At 47.6% G+C, this 18,107-nt stretch overlaps 1 protein-coding gene across 1 annotated transcript in view; it reads right to left on the reverse strand.

Annotated features, from left to right (window-relative positions):
* Positions 1-551: 551 nt before the first annotated feature.
* Positions 552-18,107, reverse strand: part of LOC307245246 (matrix metalloproteinase-16-like) — a 68,318-nt gene continuing 50,762 nt past the window's right edge. Inside the window, exons 7-10 of the mRNA XM_080020719.1 lie at positions 12,651-12,789; positions 6,048-6,198; positions 4,423-4,538; positions 552-926 (exon numbers count right to left, since the gene is read on the reverse strand). Coding sequence (XP_079876845.1) covers positions 574-926; positions 4,423-4,538; positions 6,048-6,198; positions 12,651-12,789 — 759 coding nt within the window. The 3' untranslated portion in view covers positions 552-573. The remainder of the gene's footprint in view (positions 927-4,422; positions 4,539-6,047; positions 6,199-12,650; positions 12,790-18,107) is intronic.

Here is an 18,107-nt window from a genome sequence, read left to right on the forward strand (position 1 = left end):
AGAGAGAGAGAGAGAGAGAGGAGAGAGAGAGAGAGAGAGAGAGAGAGAGAGAGAGAGAGAGAGAGAGAGAGGAGAGAGAGAGAGAGAGAGAGAGAGAGAGAGAGAGAGAGAACGGGAGGGAAGGGATATAAACCAAAGCAATCTCCCATACAAAGTGGCGTCATCCTCTTTCGTTTTGTTATTTTTTTTTGTGTGTTTGGGGGGGGGGGGGTTTTTTTAGGCAAAGGTACCGCCCCCCACTCCCCGTACGCATGGTAGCTCCGCTCCTCGTGTTTAGTTAAAAAGGCTTTTCGGGGTGTGGCGGAGTCACTGAGCGGCGAAAGTTTCTCACGGGTGGTTTTGGTGGCGCACCCGCCGGGCCTGTAGGGGGAGCAGGAGCGGTTGCTTTAAAGCGCTGCGGATGTCCCAAGGTGCCCACCCACCGTCACCCCCACCCAGCTGTTTTATGTTTTTCATCAGTTGTTTGCGTCTCTCGAGCCACACCACAGGAAACGGGGGGGGGGGGGGGGGGGGGGGGGCGGCGGAGGGGCGCGTCCCTCCATAGCCCCCGCCCCCCGCGCCGGTCCGCCGCCCTCACACCCACTCCTGCATGGAGCGCTTGCAGTACAGTATGTGGCGCGGCGTGCCCTTCCTCTTGAACTGCACCACGGTGTAGACCAGCGCCAGCAGGCACAGCGACAGCACGCACGGGATGACGATGGCCACGGCCTTCACCGTGCTGGCCTCGTTGTCCAGCTCGATCACCACGTCCGAGGTGCCGTCGTCGTCGCCGCCGCCGCCCCCGCCCGGCGGTGCCCGCCCGGGATCCGCCGGCGCCTCGCAGCCCATGAAGTCCTTGAGGATGGACCGGGGGTAGCCCGGCTCCACGCGCAGCCGCTGGTTGCTGAACTTCCAGTACTCCTTCCCCTTGTAGAAGTAGGTGAAGCCTGAGAAAGGAGAGAACACAAGGGTTGATTCCACAAACGGGCTCCGGGGTGCGGCCTCAAAGCCGCTTCCTCATCTGCCAGGCGGCGCTAAGTCCGATTGACTTCCCTTTCGGATGGCATGTATTCTTTTATTGAGAACTTTGGGCGGCCGGATAAAGTTGTGAAAGCCGATGAAATCTGACTTCCGGCATTGAATATTTTGCTGTCCTGATCCGCGCTATCTAACCAAATAGTACATCCACCATCCTGAGGACCAATTAGAGCAAGGCCGTCGGCTGAGAACGCCCTTGTTGGGGACCCGTGCCAGGAAATAGCCAGGACAGCTCCCTATCTTGGAGCCACAACAGTAAGTAGCGCTGATGACGCCGTTGATGCCACACCAATTAAAAAGCTGACACTTGATGTCTCGGAAGGATGTCATCTTTATTTAGCAGGGACGGATGTCCCCGGGGGCAGGGCGCCCTTTTTGCACTGCATGACTCAAACAGTCTTCAGACGTTTTGATCTTTCAGTTGGCTTTTCAAGGGGAAGCGACGGGGAAAGATGCAAAATTCTCTCTCCCTACTTCCCTCCCCGTCCCTCAAACGCAAGCCACCGATATAGATGCACTTTTAGCCTTTGACACAATCTTGGCACAATGGACCGTCTGAATTTTTAATCCCTTCCTCAGTCGCGCAAAGCCATGTTTTTCCCCCCCTTTGTTTTTATTCTGTTTGTTATTCACTAGTTAAGTCTTTCCAGAAACAGAAAACGCTCTCAATTTCCGGCCGCCTGAGAAGTGGTGGCGGGGGCGGTTTTTTTTGTTCGTTTTTTTTTTTTTTAATCCCCGGCAAGGTGGTAATGCGCTCGTCGGGGGCCAGCAGGGTTTCGGGTTTTTTTCCCTTTTAAGACGGGGTCTTAAAGGAAAAGATTAATTTTGGAAGAAGACGGGGGGAGAGAGAGAGAGACAGAGAGAGACAGAGAGACAGAGAGAGAGTCAGAGGCGGTTTGGTGCCAACATCAGTAGAAGAAAAGACCGGACCTTAGTTGGAAAGCAGAGGTTCTACACGGGCCTGTGGAAGACAAGAGTGAGCGAGCCGCCTGGAGGAGCCATAAATGGACGGCTAAACGACCCGATTCTGTGGTTTCTTTCCCCCGGCGGACGGTCAACTCCTACTGGTTTCGTCCAACCCCTCAATCAACCAGTCAACACCGGCTTCAGCGGGGTGCACACTACAAGATAATAACGCAGATTTTGGGCCCGACTCCCCGCCTTTCGGCAACCGTGAGCAATTTTTCGATGGTTCCAATGATTTATTTGGCCAGATTATCCTGTGGTGTGAGGTATGTTACGAGTGTTTTTTGTCTTCCCCCCGATGTGCCCGGAAGCCCGTCCCGGCGGCACCGATCGCAAATCCCGGCTATTAAACACGTTCAATATTTACGATACGACATCATGTGGCCCGGTGGGGGGGGGGGACCTGGCTGTGGATTGTCACGGGGGAAAGAGCGATAGCCAATCGGGAGCCAAGCCGACTGACGCGGAAGAAGTCATAAACAACACAGCAGTCACGGCGGCAAATGCCGACGCCTGCGAAGCATAAGCTCGCGCTGCAACATGTACGGTCCACGTACGTCCATGTTTGGATACTGGAGGTTTGATCGCGCGAGACTTCCAAAATTTGAGACGCACGACTCTGGTAATCTCGGTAAGCTCTCTTGCGTGGCTACATGAGGTGAGGAGGCTGTTGTTGAATGGAAACTGTTGGTTGCTCTCGTTGCTCTCCACATACAAAAGGGACAAAAAAAGTGCCCCAAAAAAACATCTATCACGATAAGTCGTTATTTGTGTGGGGGGAAGGGGGGGGGACTCTCTCACATTTTCGAGATCTGTTGAGATTTGAAAAAAACGTTTGTAGTGGGGGCGAAGAATTAGCCGACACGGCAAAGGAAAGTACACCGCTGTGCACTGCTGTTTAGTTTTCCGCTAGTCTTTGCACTGGAGAGTGGCCGCGTTTGGCAGATCACCGAGACCGAAGCGGGGACGGGGTCTGGTCGAGAAAGCTCTCCTTGAGGCGACGGGAAAGAGGGGGAGAGTGGGAGAGAGAGAGAGAGAGAGAGAGAGAGAGAGAGAGAGAGAGAGACACAAATAGCCCAAAATGCCGACCGGAAACACTACAAGCCCACGATGGGAAAGCCAGACGGAGGGTGTTTGGAGGTGAGAGAAAGCTCACCGGGCGCGAGCTACAGTGGGTTTACAGGCAGGTCAGCGTCGCCCCCCCCCGGGGAGGGAGGCGTGCACGCACACACACACACACACACACACACACACACACACACACACACACACACACACACACACACACACACACACACACACACACACACACACACACACACACACACACACACACACACACACACACACTAGCGTCACCAGCGGCGGGCGTACTCAATTACACCTGGTTATCTGGGTCAGCGGTATGGATGCATTCGCTGACACCCTCTCGTCTCTGCGGATGGGCGGGGCGAATGAGGCTCAGATCAGTTACGAGCAGGCGGACGTACGCGTGCTGCCACGAGCCCACGGGCAAATGCTCCTAGCACATGCAGTAGACGCAAACACGGGTACGCGTACACGGACAGACAGACATTCTTGTTATCAGCCAAAAACCTTCCAGGGACATTGATTCAACCTTCATGCTCAAGTTGATGCTCCGTCCACCTGGCATCACACACACGCACACGCACACACACACACACACACACACACACACACACACACACACACACACACACACACACACACACACACACACACGGCCAGCTAAGGAACTGGCACAGGAGTCGCGGGCACAGATGGCCTGAGTGTTCTTGACCACCTGCCCTGCTTTTTCCTACACGGACGCTGCCAGGATCCAGGCGGCCGCTCCGCCTGCCTTAACGCGTCCAATGGTTGAAGCTCTTATTCGGTCTTCGCGTTACCCCATTTGCTGATCGATGGAAGGCGTTAGGAGTCGTATGGCGGTAATAAAGCCCGCCTCCCCACCCCCTCAGCGAGGGCCAACTGGCCTGAACCGGAATGACCACCCAGCGGCAGATCCCCTCCTCTTTGCTTCTGACAACACCGGTCCAACTGGGTCTCATGGCAGGAGCAGGACAGAGTAGGCAGATCGCTAGATACCGTGTTTTATTTGGGGAAACTCATTGACACAGTGAATCAAACTGGAAAACCGCAAGACGCAAGACAACCTATTTTTAACCTTCACTGCAATATGTTAAACAGCTTAGCCTCTTCCCGGCGTGACTAACCCTATCGAGCGCTGGCTTCCGAATGCGCTCCCGCCGCAGCGCTTTGCCACGGGCACAGTAACTGGGGCACAAATCAACCGATGCAGTGTCGCCGCACACAGCACACCGATGCTTCGGTGTGTCGAGCATCGGGTAGAGCGTGTTGTCTACGGCGATGTGTGTGCCGCTGGGTCAGAACGACGGGCAGAATCGACCGGACTGTTACCGTTGGCTTTGTCGACGAAGGCCCCCTGCGGTGATATAGGCACTCCCTTCCAGACCGTGACGGGTTTGGGGTAGCCGGGGTCCATGGTCCTCATGTCCTCGTTGTAGCGCCAGTATCTACACAGGGAAGGAGTGGAAAACCATTGGATGACGAAGCGTGTCGTGATCCCCTCTACTTAGCGGCTCAACAAACTCATGGAGCGATATCACACAAAATCGGTGTATTTCCCCAAAAAATAAGACATTGTGCGGCGATGAATAAACCTGGAGCTCTCCACTTTTCTTTCAGGTAGCAAACTTGAAATCCATTGAAGCCTGTAATACCAAATCAGTAGTCCCCCGCTTCTGAACCAAACGGGTTCCATTGTCTTTGTTTTCGGGGAAAACATGGACGCCGGCGGAAAATTTGTGTTTTGCTTGACAAACAAATTTTGTTTGGCGAAGCTTGATAATTCTACAGGCATCTGCACAGGAGATTAAAACCAAGGGAGTTTAAATCAAAGTCAGATGTCCTCAAATAAAAACCAACGTTCCCTAAAGGGAACTCTGTTCTACCCTGCGATCTACACCGAAATATTGACTTGAACTCCAACTTAAATGGACGTTCCAATTGCACTCTACCAAGTAGGAAGTATGACTTTTCTGAGTTCCGACTTCAGTGGAACTCAGCATAAGTGGCTATACAAGTCTGTGCCAAATGGATAATGGAAACGCTATTTGAGGAATTTTATTTCTTCTATCTTTGTGTTTTAGTCCACGCGTTTCATAATCATTTTTCTATCTTGGTATTTTGGTTGATGCATTAGTATTTTGCTAAATTTTCTCTCTCTCTCTCTCTCTCTCTCTCTCTCTCTCTCTCTCTCCATCCATCCACCCGCTTCAGGTCATTTCGGTGAGTGTAAACAGAGCTTGGCTGTTAAACAGTGTCTTGTGCTTGTGTGCCAGGATGCAGCAGGCGTCCACTGATCAATACTGATCAAACACACTGGAGTTCTCCGGGGGGCAAACCACTCGGCTCGTGATTTAATTTACCTTGGTGCGCTACACCTAGGCACCGCATTAGAGGAGCGAAACGTATGCGTTTTATTTATCCTCTCGTTGGCCTGGGAATCTATGCGGCGATGCTACGGGCGCATGTGGGGATGAAGGAGGGGGAGGAGCGTTGGGATTCGGATAAGTGCATAGTTTTCCGTCTTTGGTCTGCATTCCTCCATGACGACCAAATAAATAAAAGGTTGAAAGAAAAGAAAGACTAAACGAACCTCTGGACTGAACCATTGTATTATTTGTTATTTTAGTTTTGTATTATTTTGTAATGATATATATGTATTATTATGTATTATTTTCCTTTTGGATTATTTTTTGACTGGTATACAGTATTGTGATTGTATATATGTATATTACTTTTCTTTTTGGATTATTGTTGGGTTATTGTGATCTTTTTTCTTATCAGACTACATTTTTTCTTGTTTCTTATTTCTTCTTTTGATATTTTTCCGTACCTTCGTAACACTTTTGTCTGCACATTGTATTGTACAATATAATTGTGCATGCAGACTGAAGACTTTATTACCCCAATCACTATAAATATGAGCCAAAGGCTTCCGGTTTTTGGACATTGCTCACCTGTCCCCTTTGAAGAAGTAGGTCTTGGCCACGTCCTCCCACCACACGGCCGTGTCGATGCTCTGGACCGGCATCCCGGTGCCGAACTGGGAAATGTCCTGCGGGTAACCTGGCTGCAGCACCGTGTCCTTAAACACCCAGAACTGCTTCCCTGGAGACGGAGAGAGAGAGAGCGATAAGGAGAACAAGGTTAGAGATGGGACGCCCACTGTCGAGTTGAGTGAATTACTCCACCGGGCAAAAGCACACAGAGGAGAGAACTGGCTTAAAAAGAAAAATACAGCACAGCAGGAGAGCTGCTAACCTGCTCGTAGGTCCTTCTATCCTTTTTCAAACACGGGACAGTAGCGGCCCTACGGCCTCGGAATCCGTATGAGAATGATTTATTACGCCGAATAAATTGTCATCCACCAGTGACTAGTGAGGTTTGGTGCGTTTCTCTATAGACTATTAGCATAAAATGTTGAAGTCAGAAATAAATAAATAAAATAAGAATAATAATAGTAATGAAAACAAATAAAAAATAAAAAGAAAAATAAACAAAAAAATATACATATATACACATATTACACATATATACTGTGTATGTATATACTCATATACTCATATATATATATATATATATATATATATATATATATATATACATATATATATATATATATATATATATATATGTATATACACACACACACACTTCTATACTATACATCAGCTCTTGAAGTTGATGTGTTCGAAACAAGGCAAGCATAAGGATCTGAGCGACTTTGACAAGGGCCAAATTGTGATGGCTAGACGACTGGGTCAGAGCATCTCCAAAACGGCAGGTCTTGTGGGGTGTTCCCGGTGTGAAGTGGTTAGTACCTACCAAAAGTGGTCCAAGGAAGGACAGCCGGTGAACCGGCGACAGAGTCATGGGCGCCCATGTCGCGCGTGGGGAGCGTCTTGTGGAGTCCATGCCTTGAGGGGTCAGAGCTGTTTTGGTGGCACGAGGGGGGGCTACACAATATTAGTGGTTATTAGTGGTGGTTTTAAGTTTGTGGCTGATTGGTATATACAGAATAGACAAAACACAATTATATACTAAAGATAAATTATTGGTATAAGAATATAGGGTCCTAACCTATGGTCTTCATAAAGCTACATAGGGTATTCATCGATAAACTTATATATACTGTCGGTATATAGGATAACCCTATAGCGCTGCCCCCGACTCAAGATTTTCCTCCGTGGCACGTTTACAATATTAATTACATTTTTTAAATATATGTTTTTGGGGCATCGGAAAATGGTTTGAGTTCCAGGGCTGAGAAAGAATGTTATAATTAACATTGTTAACACTGTGCTACATTACAGATAGTTCCAAAACCCAATAACCGGCATTTAAAATATAAATGTAATTTGCGCGCATGAAGCGAGCCGCCTGTTAATTACAACGGTTAAACATTACATCGATTAAACTTATCCGGCCTTTTAAATTACATAATTTGCACTGAAATGTGGCGTAAGGAACATAATTTTCCTGGTGTCGGCATCCCCTTGTTAGAGACCCCTCGTCCGGTGCATTTTACAGGGCCCTACTCGCGGTGCTTTCCCAGTCCCTCCCCCCCCCCCCCCCCCCCGGGTGCTCAGGGGCACCGCCGCCGTCAGGGCATTAAAAATACAATTTTGTTATTGAAGAATGTAACTAACGGTTTCAAATGGCACTTATTATGTATGCAATTTTGTTTAGAATATACACTAATATATAATATTTTTTCTGACTTTTAGACTAGTCGACCTCATGCAGCGCGCACGCATGGAGCCAGCCACCTGTTTATTACTCATCATTGCTCATCGAAAGCTGTAATTATTCTCCTGAATGTGTCAGAGCAACCAGCACGGAGACTGAACATTTATTTTTGGCGAAATGTTTTTCAAATTAAAAGCCCTCTGGCGTTTCATACGTGGGTCCAGCCATATACTGTGGGTTTTGAGGTTCATTTTGACAAGGCGCAGCTCCCGACCAACTGACCAATGAAAAATCTGGACGAAGACTCTTCTCGTCAACCAACGTTTGGTCGACTATTTGGGGACAGCCCTAACCTAAAGCCTCTGTACTGTATAGCTTCATAGGGTATTATCCTATACCCTATATATAGCTTCATAGGGTATACGTTTCTGCGTGTACTGTGACTGGGAGGTGAACATTGTTTCAGAATAAACTACAAGCAGGTGTGGAACAAGTTGGGGGGCTGGCTCGTTCCCTTATGGAGCCAAAACGTTATTGAGACTTGAGATTTATAGTTTTTGTCTTGACCCTGGTCCTCCTGCTTTCCGTGTATGATTTTCACGTTATTAATTCTTTCCTTTTGCGTATCCCTTTTCCTTCAACGACCTCTCCCACAATCTCTTTCCTGCAATTACGTTAAACGGCACATCTTTTTTTTTCCACCCCCGCATATTTAACCCCTTTCCTGAGGTCACACGGGACCCGACCCCAGGAAGTGGGTTTTTCTTACTCGCCGGCGGAGGTCTGGGACTGATTGGGAGGAAGGGTTTTGTGTGTGTGTGTGTATACGTGAAATGGGGGTGGTATATTGAAGATTTAAAATGGAGGTTTATTGCTGTTTGAGGGGGAACGAGAAGAAGGGATGAAGATAAAGCAGGGAGAGAGAGAGAAGCGAAGACCCCGGGGCCTCTGGATCTGGCAGGAATTGACGGCGCGCGCTGAGTCAACGCGGCCGCCCTGGGAGGAACGCGTGCGATTGCTTAAGACGTGACCACACACACACACACACACACACACACACACACACACACACACACACACACACACACACACACACACACACACACACACACACACACACACACCAGTTTTGTCTCAGCAATGCAGGCCCAAGTAAATAGCAATATTTTTTGTTTTAATACCGACGACCAAACAAAGAGCATTTAAATCTAAATTTCAGAGTTCGTCACCCGGAACAGAACTGTCTGGATCCCTTGCCGTAGTGTCATCTCTTCCCCCTCAGAGGATCCAAGCCGCTACTCACCACCACCAGCCCCCACCCATCCCCCAAAATTTTAAAGAGTAGGAAATGGAGGGGGACAAGGCGACAGGAAGGGCAGGACAGAGGCTGATAAGGACAACGGACGAGGAAACGCCGGGTTAGTGTCTGCCTGTGCGTGTGCGCATGAACAAATGTAGGAAATGGTGTTTTTTTTTTTTTGTTTTGTTTATTCCACGCCCCCAAATCAAAGCAAAAGCCGATAAAATCGATCTGTGGTCCCAAGGGTCAGTCATCCCAGTCACGCCTCTTCTCGTCCCTGGCGCCGCGATGGTGAAACGAGCTGCTACTAACCTCTCTCACTCTACTAGTGCTGCTTGTTTCTTAAGAATGTTTTGCTGGCTGTGACTCCGACGTACAGGTCAGTTTGATACTGTGACTGGATTTTTTGGCGAATTCCAGCGCCGGCCTACTTCCTGCTCTTTGGAGGGGTTAGGGGAGAGGGGTGTCTCCTTGGCGGCAAAGGAAATTCCTGTCACATCACCTGGGTGTTTTTTTTTGTTTTTTTTTTGCTTTTGCCGCCTGACTTGGCAAGGTCACGCTCCATCCAACACGCGACACACACACACACACACACACACACACACACACACACACACACACACACACACACACACACACACACACACACACACACACACACACCTCAAAAAGAAGGAAAAAAGAGAGATAGCCTAGCCTCACTCTCTCTGCATCCCGCACCCAAAATGGAATTCTGCCTTTGTGCGATTCAAGCCCAGTCCCATGCCTCTGAAATAAAATAATAAAATGAAAAAAAAATAAATAAAAAGTCAAAATTCAGGCATATCATCATCTCCAGAGCTCTGGGGGCTTCTTTGAAGTCTTGGAGGTTGCAGGCATCTGTAGCAGCTAATCTGCCGCTCGCCCCGAATGATGTAGGCATGAGAGACTGGAGAGAGACAGCTGTCAACGGAGCTTTTTCAACATTTTGTTTTACGTTTTGTATAGCCCAAACACATAGCAGCTTCCCGGCCCCAATCCGCTTGTTATGCGGATTGGGGCCAACAAGCGTGTGTATGGGTGTATGTGTGTGTGCGTGTGTGTGCGTGGAGGGGGGTCATTAGGGAACGATGCAGTGAGGTCTGTCCTCACGCACACACAAAAAAAGCCCCAATCAAGAAGATGCAGAGTCAAGCAACTGATTGGACTGAGCGCAGGACCGGCACCGTCTCCCAGGAGGGAGGGGGCAAGCGAGAGAGAGAAGGAGAAAGAGAGAGAGAGCATTGAAAAGAGAGAGAAAGAGAATTCAATTGAATTTAATTGAGAGCATTGGATTGAAATGAGAGAGGGCATTGAATTGAACTTACTTGAGAGAGAGAGAGAGAGAGAGAGAGAGAGAGAGAGAAAGAGAGAATTGGATTGAATTGAGAGAGCGAGCATTAAAATGAATGAGAGAGAGAGAGAGAGAGAGAGAGAGAGAGAGAGAGCATTGAACTTAATTGTGAGAGCGAGCATTGAACTGAATGAGAGCGAGAGAGAGAGCGAGAGAGACTGATGTATGACAATCTAATGGAAGTCTCAGTGTCTGTACTGGCGTGATGCCCTAGGGAGAGAGAGATAGGGAGAGAGAGAGAGAGATAGAGAGAGAGAGAGAGAGAGAGAGAGAGAGAGAGAGAGCATTGCAGTGAAATGAGAGAGAGAGAGAGCATTCCACTTTATTTAATTGAGAGTGGGACGTTGAATTAAATGAGAGAGAGCATTGCATTGAATTGAATCTGTACTGGCGTGATGCCGTAGGGAGGGAGGGACCTCAGAGATTTCATCTTTCCGTCGCCGGTTCACATCAGACACATCACCGGATATTTCTGCGGAAACACCGTCCGCACCGTCTTCACCCGCCCGGCACACGGAGGTGGTGTCAAAAGATCTTGGTTTTTTGTTTATCTTTCCTGACCGAGACGTTGCATTTCCAAGAGAAGGGAGACAGACCGAGGAAGAGGGAGATGGAATAAGGTCATCGAAAATCACCGATGCATATTCTGACAAAAGACGACATTTGGTTATGATGAATTTTCTGAATCCGCGCCTAGTCTCCATCCTAAAAAAAAAGAAAATCCGAGAGAGGAGAGACTGAGACTAGAAGGAAGTAAAGCATTTTGGTTGTCATGGCGCACACGTGACGAGCGAGCCTGAGCTTCTAGGAACCGTAGAACCAAAATAGCTTTTTTTTTTGTTCAAGTCTGACTCCTTGTTTACCTATCGATCGCTCCTTTCATCCACACCCTCTCTCTCTCCTCGCTCTCTCTCTTTTTCCCATGCGCACGGCAATTTGAATTCGCGTAATGACTATGTTTATTTGCCACTCGCGTTCCCTGCATGAATCATAATTACTCCTAAATCTCTATGATCTCCGTTCGCTTAGTCTAGAGACAAAGCTTGCAAAACAGAGGGCCACGTCGCCGCTATGCGCCACCGTGTCACCATGCAGCACTTTCCACGGGCCGCAGTCAAAACACATAAATAACGGAGGGCATCTTACAGTTTTAGGCTGTACTTAGCCATTTGCACGACAAAGGAACTACACAAAACTGTTTCGTCTTTGGAATTGCATTGGGAAACAGCTCACAGTGGTCCCGCAAAGCCTTTGTTGTATGAGAGCATTGGAGAGAGAAAGGAAATATGGGGTAGAGAGAGTTAGAGACACGCAGCAAATGACTGCAGGCCGGATTCGAACCGAGGTCGCTGCAATGCATTTTGCCTATGTTATGTGCACTTACCCAGTTGAACCAACAGCACATCTAGCTTTTGAAGGACCACACCTTTAAAAACATACTTTAAAGGTGGAAGCGCCATTGATTTAACATGAAATAAACAAATGCTCAACATTGCAAAATTGAGTAAATATGAGTTAATTAAGAAATTTTAAGGTAGGGTTCTCATCCTATCGTTTGAATTTTCCAAAACCTGAAAATAGAGGCAATATGAAAAATATCTAACCATGTGAGCTATCATCGGGAGAACGGCCAGGGGTAATTTTAAATAACAAAGAGAAGAGAAGCCTCCTTTCGCGTACTGAAATCCATCTCTACTCTCTACTACAGAAAACTCACTGTCCTTGCAGGAAAAAAAAACAAAAAAAAAAACAAGAAAAAAACATAAGCACTTTCATGTGGCAACAGTGATACATCTCTGAGCAGCGGTACTGGTGTTGTGTAAGAGTGCCGAGAGTGCGAGAAGGCATTTCACAAGGACGACATGCCGGCTTCTCCAGCAGAACGCACCCCACGCTGCTTGTGGACACATCTTCTGTGTGCAAAAGTTGCAGAGATGAGCATGGTCGGCGTCGGACCTGGACGCGATAAAGACCTCCAGGATTTTACAGATCTCAGATCCGCTTGAGCAAGAGCCACTCTACGTGAGCTCTGCAATCTGGCTCTTAATCTGACACTGTAAAAGGGCTCAACACCGTGAAATGATGTTGTCGTGAGACGTGATACGCAAGAGAAAAAAAAATGAAAGAGTGTATCCCCGGTATTCATTTAAAGGATTGAGTGGATGCGGTTGCGTGGGTTCGTGTGCAGTCGGTCCTCACCTTTAAAGAACACAAACTTTCCCTCGCTGTTCTCGTAGACGGCGTCTATCTTCGGTGGGAGGCCCCGCCAGAAGACGTTGATGAGCATCGGGTAGCCAGGCATCACTGAATTATCCTTCACTCTCCAAAGCCAGTGGTCCTGTACGTGAGAGGAGAGCAGGGGGCACGAGAACATTAAATGTGCAAAATATCACATACATCTGTGTAGACCTCTTATAAGTATTAGATGACTCACTGATCGCAATTATTTGAGCTAATCGCGATTGTTTTGTAAAATTGAGATCAACACACTGAGGTTGATAAACAGAGACTAATATTAATTACTAATACTGTACTTGCATTCATTGATAACCTGTACATTAAGTTCACTCATTCACTCTAGAGGGGTGCAGATACCACTGTTTTGTTGTGTTGTCCGCACCTTTAAACTTCAAAATAATTCCACTTTTATAAAACATGCATATTTCTACTGCTTAACAAAAGGTTTTTTTTTAAAAACAATGATTTTGTGGGTCAATAACCTTGTTCAACATTCTCTATAAACACAAGAACAATGCAGAGATTGCCCCATTCAGAAGGGTGTCAAGTGGCCAAGTGGCAAGTAGCCATGTTCCATTGTTGGTCCTCTAAGCATTGTGGGAGCTGGCTGAACAAAGCCAGGTGTGGGGGAAACTTTGTGGGTGATTATCTCAGAAGTACAGTTTGCCACACCCTCATCATTAACAAGACATAGCTTTAAAAATATTGCTTGACTCACACAAGTGACACCTTGTTTTGAAGCTCTCATTCTCCACTTTCAAATGAAATTTTACAAATTTACCTTTAATCTCGGGTGGGTCACATATGTTGAATTGAGGCAAATTAACCATCTGACCAAAATCGATATGGTCCAATAATCATGGCTTTGGTTATTACATACAAACATTTGTGGTTATTACATTACAATAGTTGCATAATGAACAGAAAGGACGATGAAATTGTTAATCGTAATTATTTACGTGAGATGATCAAATCTTTCGGATTGTCAGTCCTACATCATGGCGTACGCCTGTTGCTGTGGTGGTTGTGTTGGTGTGTCTCATTGGGTGTGGGATCGGTTTGCTCAAAAACAGCCACATTCACCTCTACCATCACGAGCACATTAGCACCGGCGATTCCATATGCAAGTAGTACAACTTACACTATTTCACTATTAGAACACCTCATTTCACACAACATTTAGAGATAGCCTTCAAGTTTCAATTCCTCCTGTGATTGTGGTGCTGATGTGAAACCGGCACCGCTTCCTTGGGCCAAAAAGAAAAAATATATGGGAAGTTTTGCATAAAGCAGTGGGTGGTAGATTACATTTTTACCGAAGCATGCTGGGATACAGGTCAAGGCGGACCGATTGCTCACTTGGCTGCTCTTACAACAAAGCCTGTCCAATGTTGGCAACAGTCAGAGCGCGGCCGCTGGTCTGACAGCTGCGCGGCCTTTTGAGATCCGTGCTCAGTGCTTTCTCAGGTTGCCTCAGAAAACCACCGCGACCGGTGCTGCGCACACAGAATTTTAAAGAACTCGCTGCGAAAACCATCAAGTACTGCGGGTCAAAGTGCTAGCTAGGGCCTTTATGAGAAGCCAGAGTTTTTCTGATTTCCTTGGGGAGGACACGGTGAGCGTGGCCAAGTGGAAGGTGTGTCCTTTTTTGATGCTGGCTGAAACCCGACGACGGAGGAAGCCGGGGGGAGCCCCAGCTGTGAAAGCCACTAGGCCTCAGCCAGACGCCGCACCCTTTGGCACAGAACGACCGCTCTCGCCTCGCGCACAAACCTAGCCTCCGGGCCGACAAAACTCTGACCTCTGAGGGCGAGTCGATGAGACAGAGAGAGAGAGAGAGAGAGAGAGAGAGAGAGAGAGAGAGAGAAGGGGGAGAAACTAGTGCTCCCAGCATCAAACTCTGTCTTATTTTCGGTGAAAGCTAAATACACACCACATTTATCAACCCCCCTCTCTCTTGCACTCTCTCTGTCTAATCCAATTGTTTCTCAGGTAGTTCCCACTGTCTCTGGAGTCTTCCTCCTTCTCCTCTTCATTTCCCCCTGTTTTACCATCCAATTACACCCCCCCCCCCCCACTCTTTCTCACTCCCCGCTACTCTGATTGATTTCAATTGTTCAGCATTTTCCTCTGTACAGGACGCGGCTCAGTAATTGAAAACAGATCAAACTGTGAAATCGGAGCCTTTTAAATCCTTGTGAGTCCATAAAAGAGAAAATGTTCTCTTCCCACCGCCCCCCTCCGCCACCCCACCCCGCCGACACCTTCCCGCTCCCACCGTGAAAAATACTGCCCATGTGAGCCAGCCCGGAGCTGTAGAACCCTTTCAGCTGGCCGCTTTCACAATTAAAGAACGTCGAGAATGATCAAATGAACGAGTCCGGTCTCGGCGGAATGGGGGAAATTATGGCTCGGTGTTTTCATGTTTCTTCGTTCCAGAGAGGCAGGGTGTGTGGATCACACGGCCCTTTCTAATCTGGCCCTGCTTTCAGAGAGCCAAAGCAAGCAACAAGACGTGCACTAATATAAAAGTGCAAATCACAACCGCTTACAACAAGTTTTGCCTTTCTGTGCGGAGCGCAACAACAGTCCCGACATTAACTTTGATGAAACCATCGGGAGCAGAACGTATTAACTCAGCGATACATAACACAGTACCGACAGAGGAGACCTTGGAGATGACCAAGGCCAGAAGCTTTTTTAATTTCTCCTGTGTGTGAAGCACGGGGAACAAACAAACGCGGGGATCTACGGATAGACAGTGATTAATTGTGTCTTTCGATTTCCGAAACCTTGGGAACGGAGGCCCGGGGCTCTCAAGTTTTGAGGTTAAACTAAAGTCTGGGCTTCACCAGAATCGAGGCCTGTCTGTCAGCGGGTGTGTGCGCTAAACGGCAGAGGTGAGATCTTGACAGTACAGGGTGTGACTGTGGATAACTGGGTTGGAGCACCTCGCTTGGCTAATGTGTCACGCACACACACGCACGCACGCACGCACACGCACACACGCACACACACGCCCGAGTGAGAAGAGGTAAATAGTTTGTGGCTGTAGGAGGAAATTAATCCCCCCTCCCTCACTGTCCCCCCATGTAACACTCAGAAAAGCAAGTGTGTATGTGTGTGTGAAGGAGAGAGAGACCCTTCTGTGACACCTTTTCCATCACTCTTTTACTCATCTGCTCCTCTGATGCTCTCTCTCTCTCTCTCTCTCTCTCTCTCTCTCTCTCTCTCTCTCTCTCTCTCTCTCTCTCTCTCTCTCTCTCTCTCTCTCTCTCTCTCTCTCTCTCTCTCTCTCTCTCTCTCTCTCTCTCTCTCTCTCTCTCTCTCTCTCTCTCTCTCTCTCTCTCTCTCTCTCTCTCTCACAACTGCCCGAAAGAATCGACTCCATCTTCGTGTCTGCGTCGCAGGACATCAAAGTGAGAGGAGGGCCGTCCGAAACATCGCCGGCCAAGTGGACAATCCTGACCCTCGTCGGAGGAGGAAGAGGAAGCAAGAGAGGAGGGCAGCAGTTCCCTTTTCTTGTCCTTTTCACTCTTGAACCCTCGAGTTCCGTTTTAGGCCTTGTTTGTTCTGGGCAGACCTCGCCTTGAAGAAAGACCACATTTTTGGCCTTTCTTCATTATAACACAAACTTTTTTGTTGTGTTATGACGTTACAGGGCGGTTATAATGAGCCCTTTATGTTCTTCGAAGGGTACTTTGGGGTCTGCTGCTTACCTTTGTTCTCTAAATGCAGGACCACGTTCCGTAGGACCAAACTAAGGAACATGAACACACAAAGGCAAAAACACTGAAAAAAAACACATTGTTCCTGTAATTAAAAAATAGACAGCTGAAATGGTCCTTAAGAAAAATGAGGCAGGTTACTATATGGTTGGGAGACAGGTTATGCAAAACGTGTAACCTGGAAAGACCCATCAAGTTAGACGGTCTTCAGGTTTGCCTCATTTACATTATAAGCAAAATCTGAAAATAGGGTGGAAGTCAGCTACAGGCCCTGAATTTGTTATCAGCACTGCAAATATTTCCCCATTTTGAACCATAAAAAATCGTAAAATCATAAAAAACAGCCAAGCACCATAAATGCATCATCTGCATATAAATGGATGTGGCGCAATCTGAAAAACTGTTGTGCCCAATACCCTTCCGAGCGAAAAGCATAAAAGGGAGCAGGACGAATCACATCCAAAGGCTCGGGAAGCGCCGTCTTCGGGAGTGCACCGCTGACTGAATGTCGTTTGCCACGTCTGTGGGGCTTTTCAATAAACACAGAAGTGTAATTGAGTATAATTACTCTCCCTCTGCCCGGGCTTTACTTTCACCGTCCAATTGGTTCCACTCAATTGAAGGACCAAGATTTTTGGTCTTGTGCTAAAATGCTGAAATGCAGATGGGAGTTACTCCACTCCCGTATCAAACCCTTTTGAGAGCATCGGCTGACGCTCGACGAATGAGACGAGACACAAGTGAATCAATTTGAGCATAGCCCCGCTGGTTTCCAAAATATGTCCAAATACAGCCTCTGCCACGTAGGCAACCATGTGAAAATATCTTTTATATTTCACCAGATAAAGTCTAAACAACCCCCCCCCAAAACCCTCCATTTACATTACGGGACCACCTGTGAGCCTCAGGGGCTGCTGGGCTCTTTGTTATAATGACTTGGCTTGGGCCAGACTCAGCCTTTCCAAAACAACCAAGTGGGAAACAGAGCAATGCCAAGCCAATTGAACCCCCAGCACCAACTGAACAGTTGATCCAACAATCAACCAAGCAAAATACAATTGTTTTTTAATTCCGTGCTTATTTACAATGCAAAAGAGCAAGAGATAAAGATGAAATTAATGTCAAAACGAGGGGAGAAAACTTAAGATAACACGGTCAACGACTCTTCCCGCTGGTTGGTGTTCTCCTTCTGTCAGCGATCAATCAAACAAGATCTTAAATCTCTATCAAGACCTTGGCTTGGTCTGGGGGGGAATACATCAAGCCGCGGAGATCTGGAGGAACGCAAACACTGATTATGATTCCAGATAGACTGTGTTATAGTTGGGCTGCTTCCTCTATCATGGGAGATGGCGAATGAACAGGAGTGTTAACATGATACACCAGTTATATTGTGGAAACCCTTATGCTGAGCATAATCTAACACACACACACACACACACACACACACACACACACACACACACACACACACACACACACACACACACACACACACACACACACACACACACACACACACACACACACACACACACACACTGAGCCAACCACAACATTAAAACCACGGGCCTTATATTGTGTAGGACCCCCTCCTGCTACCAGAACAGCTCTGACCCGCTTAACGATGTTTAGGTAGATGGTACGTGTCAAAGTAACACCCACGTGAATGCCAAAACCCAAGGATTCC

This window comes from Zeus faber (assembly GCF_960531495.2).
Source record: "Zeus faber genome assembly, chromosome: 19".
NCBI lineage: Eukaryota > Metazoa > Chordata > Actinopteri > Zeiformes > Zeidae > Zeus > Zeus faber.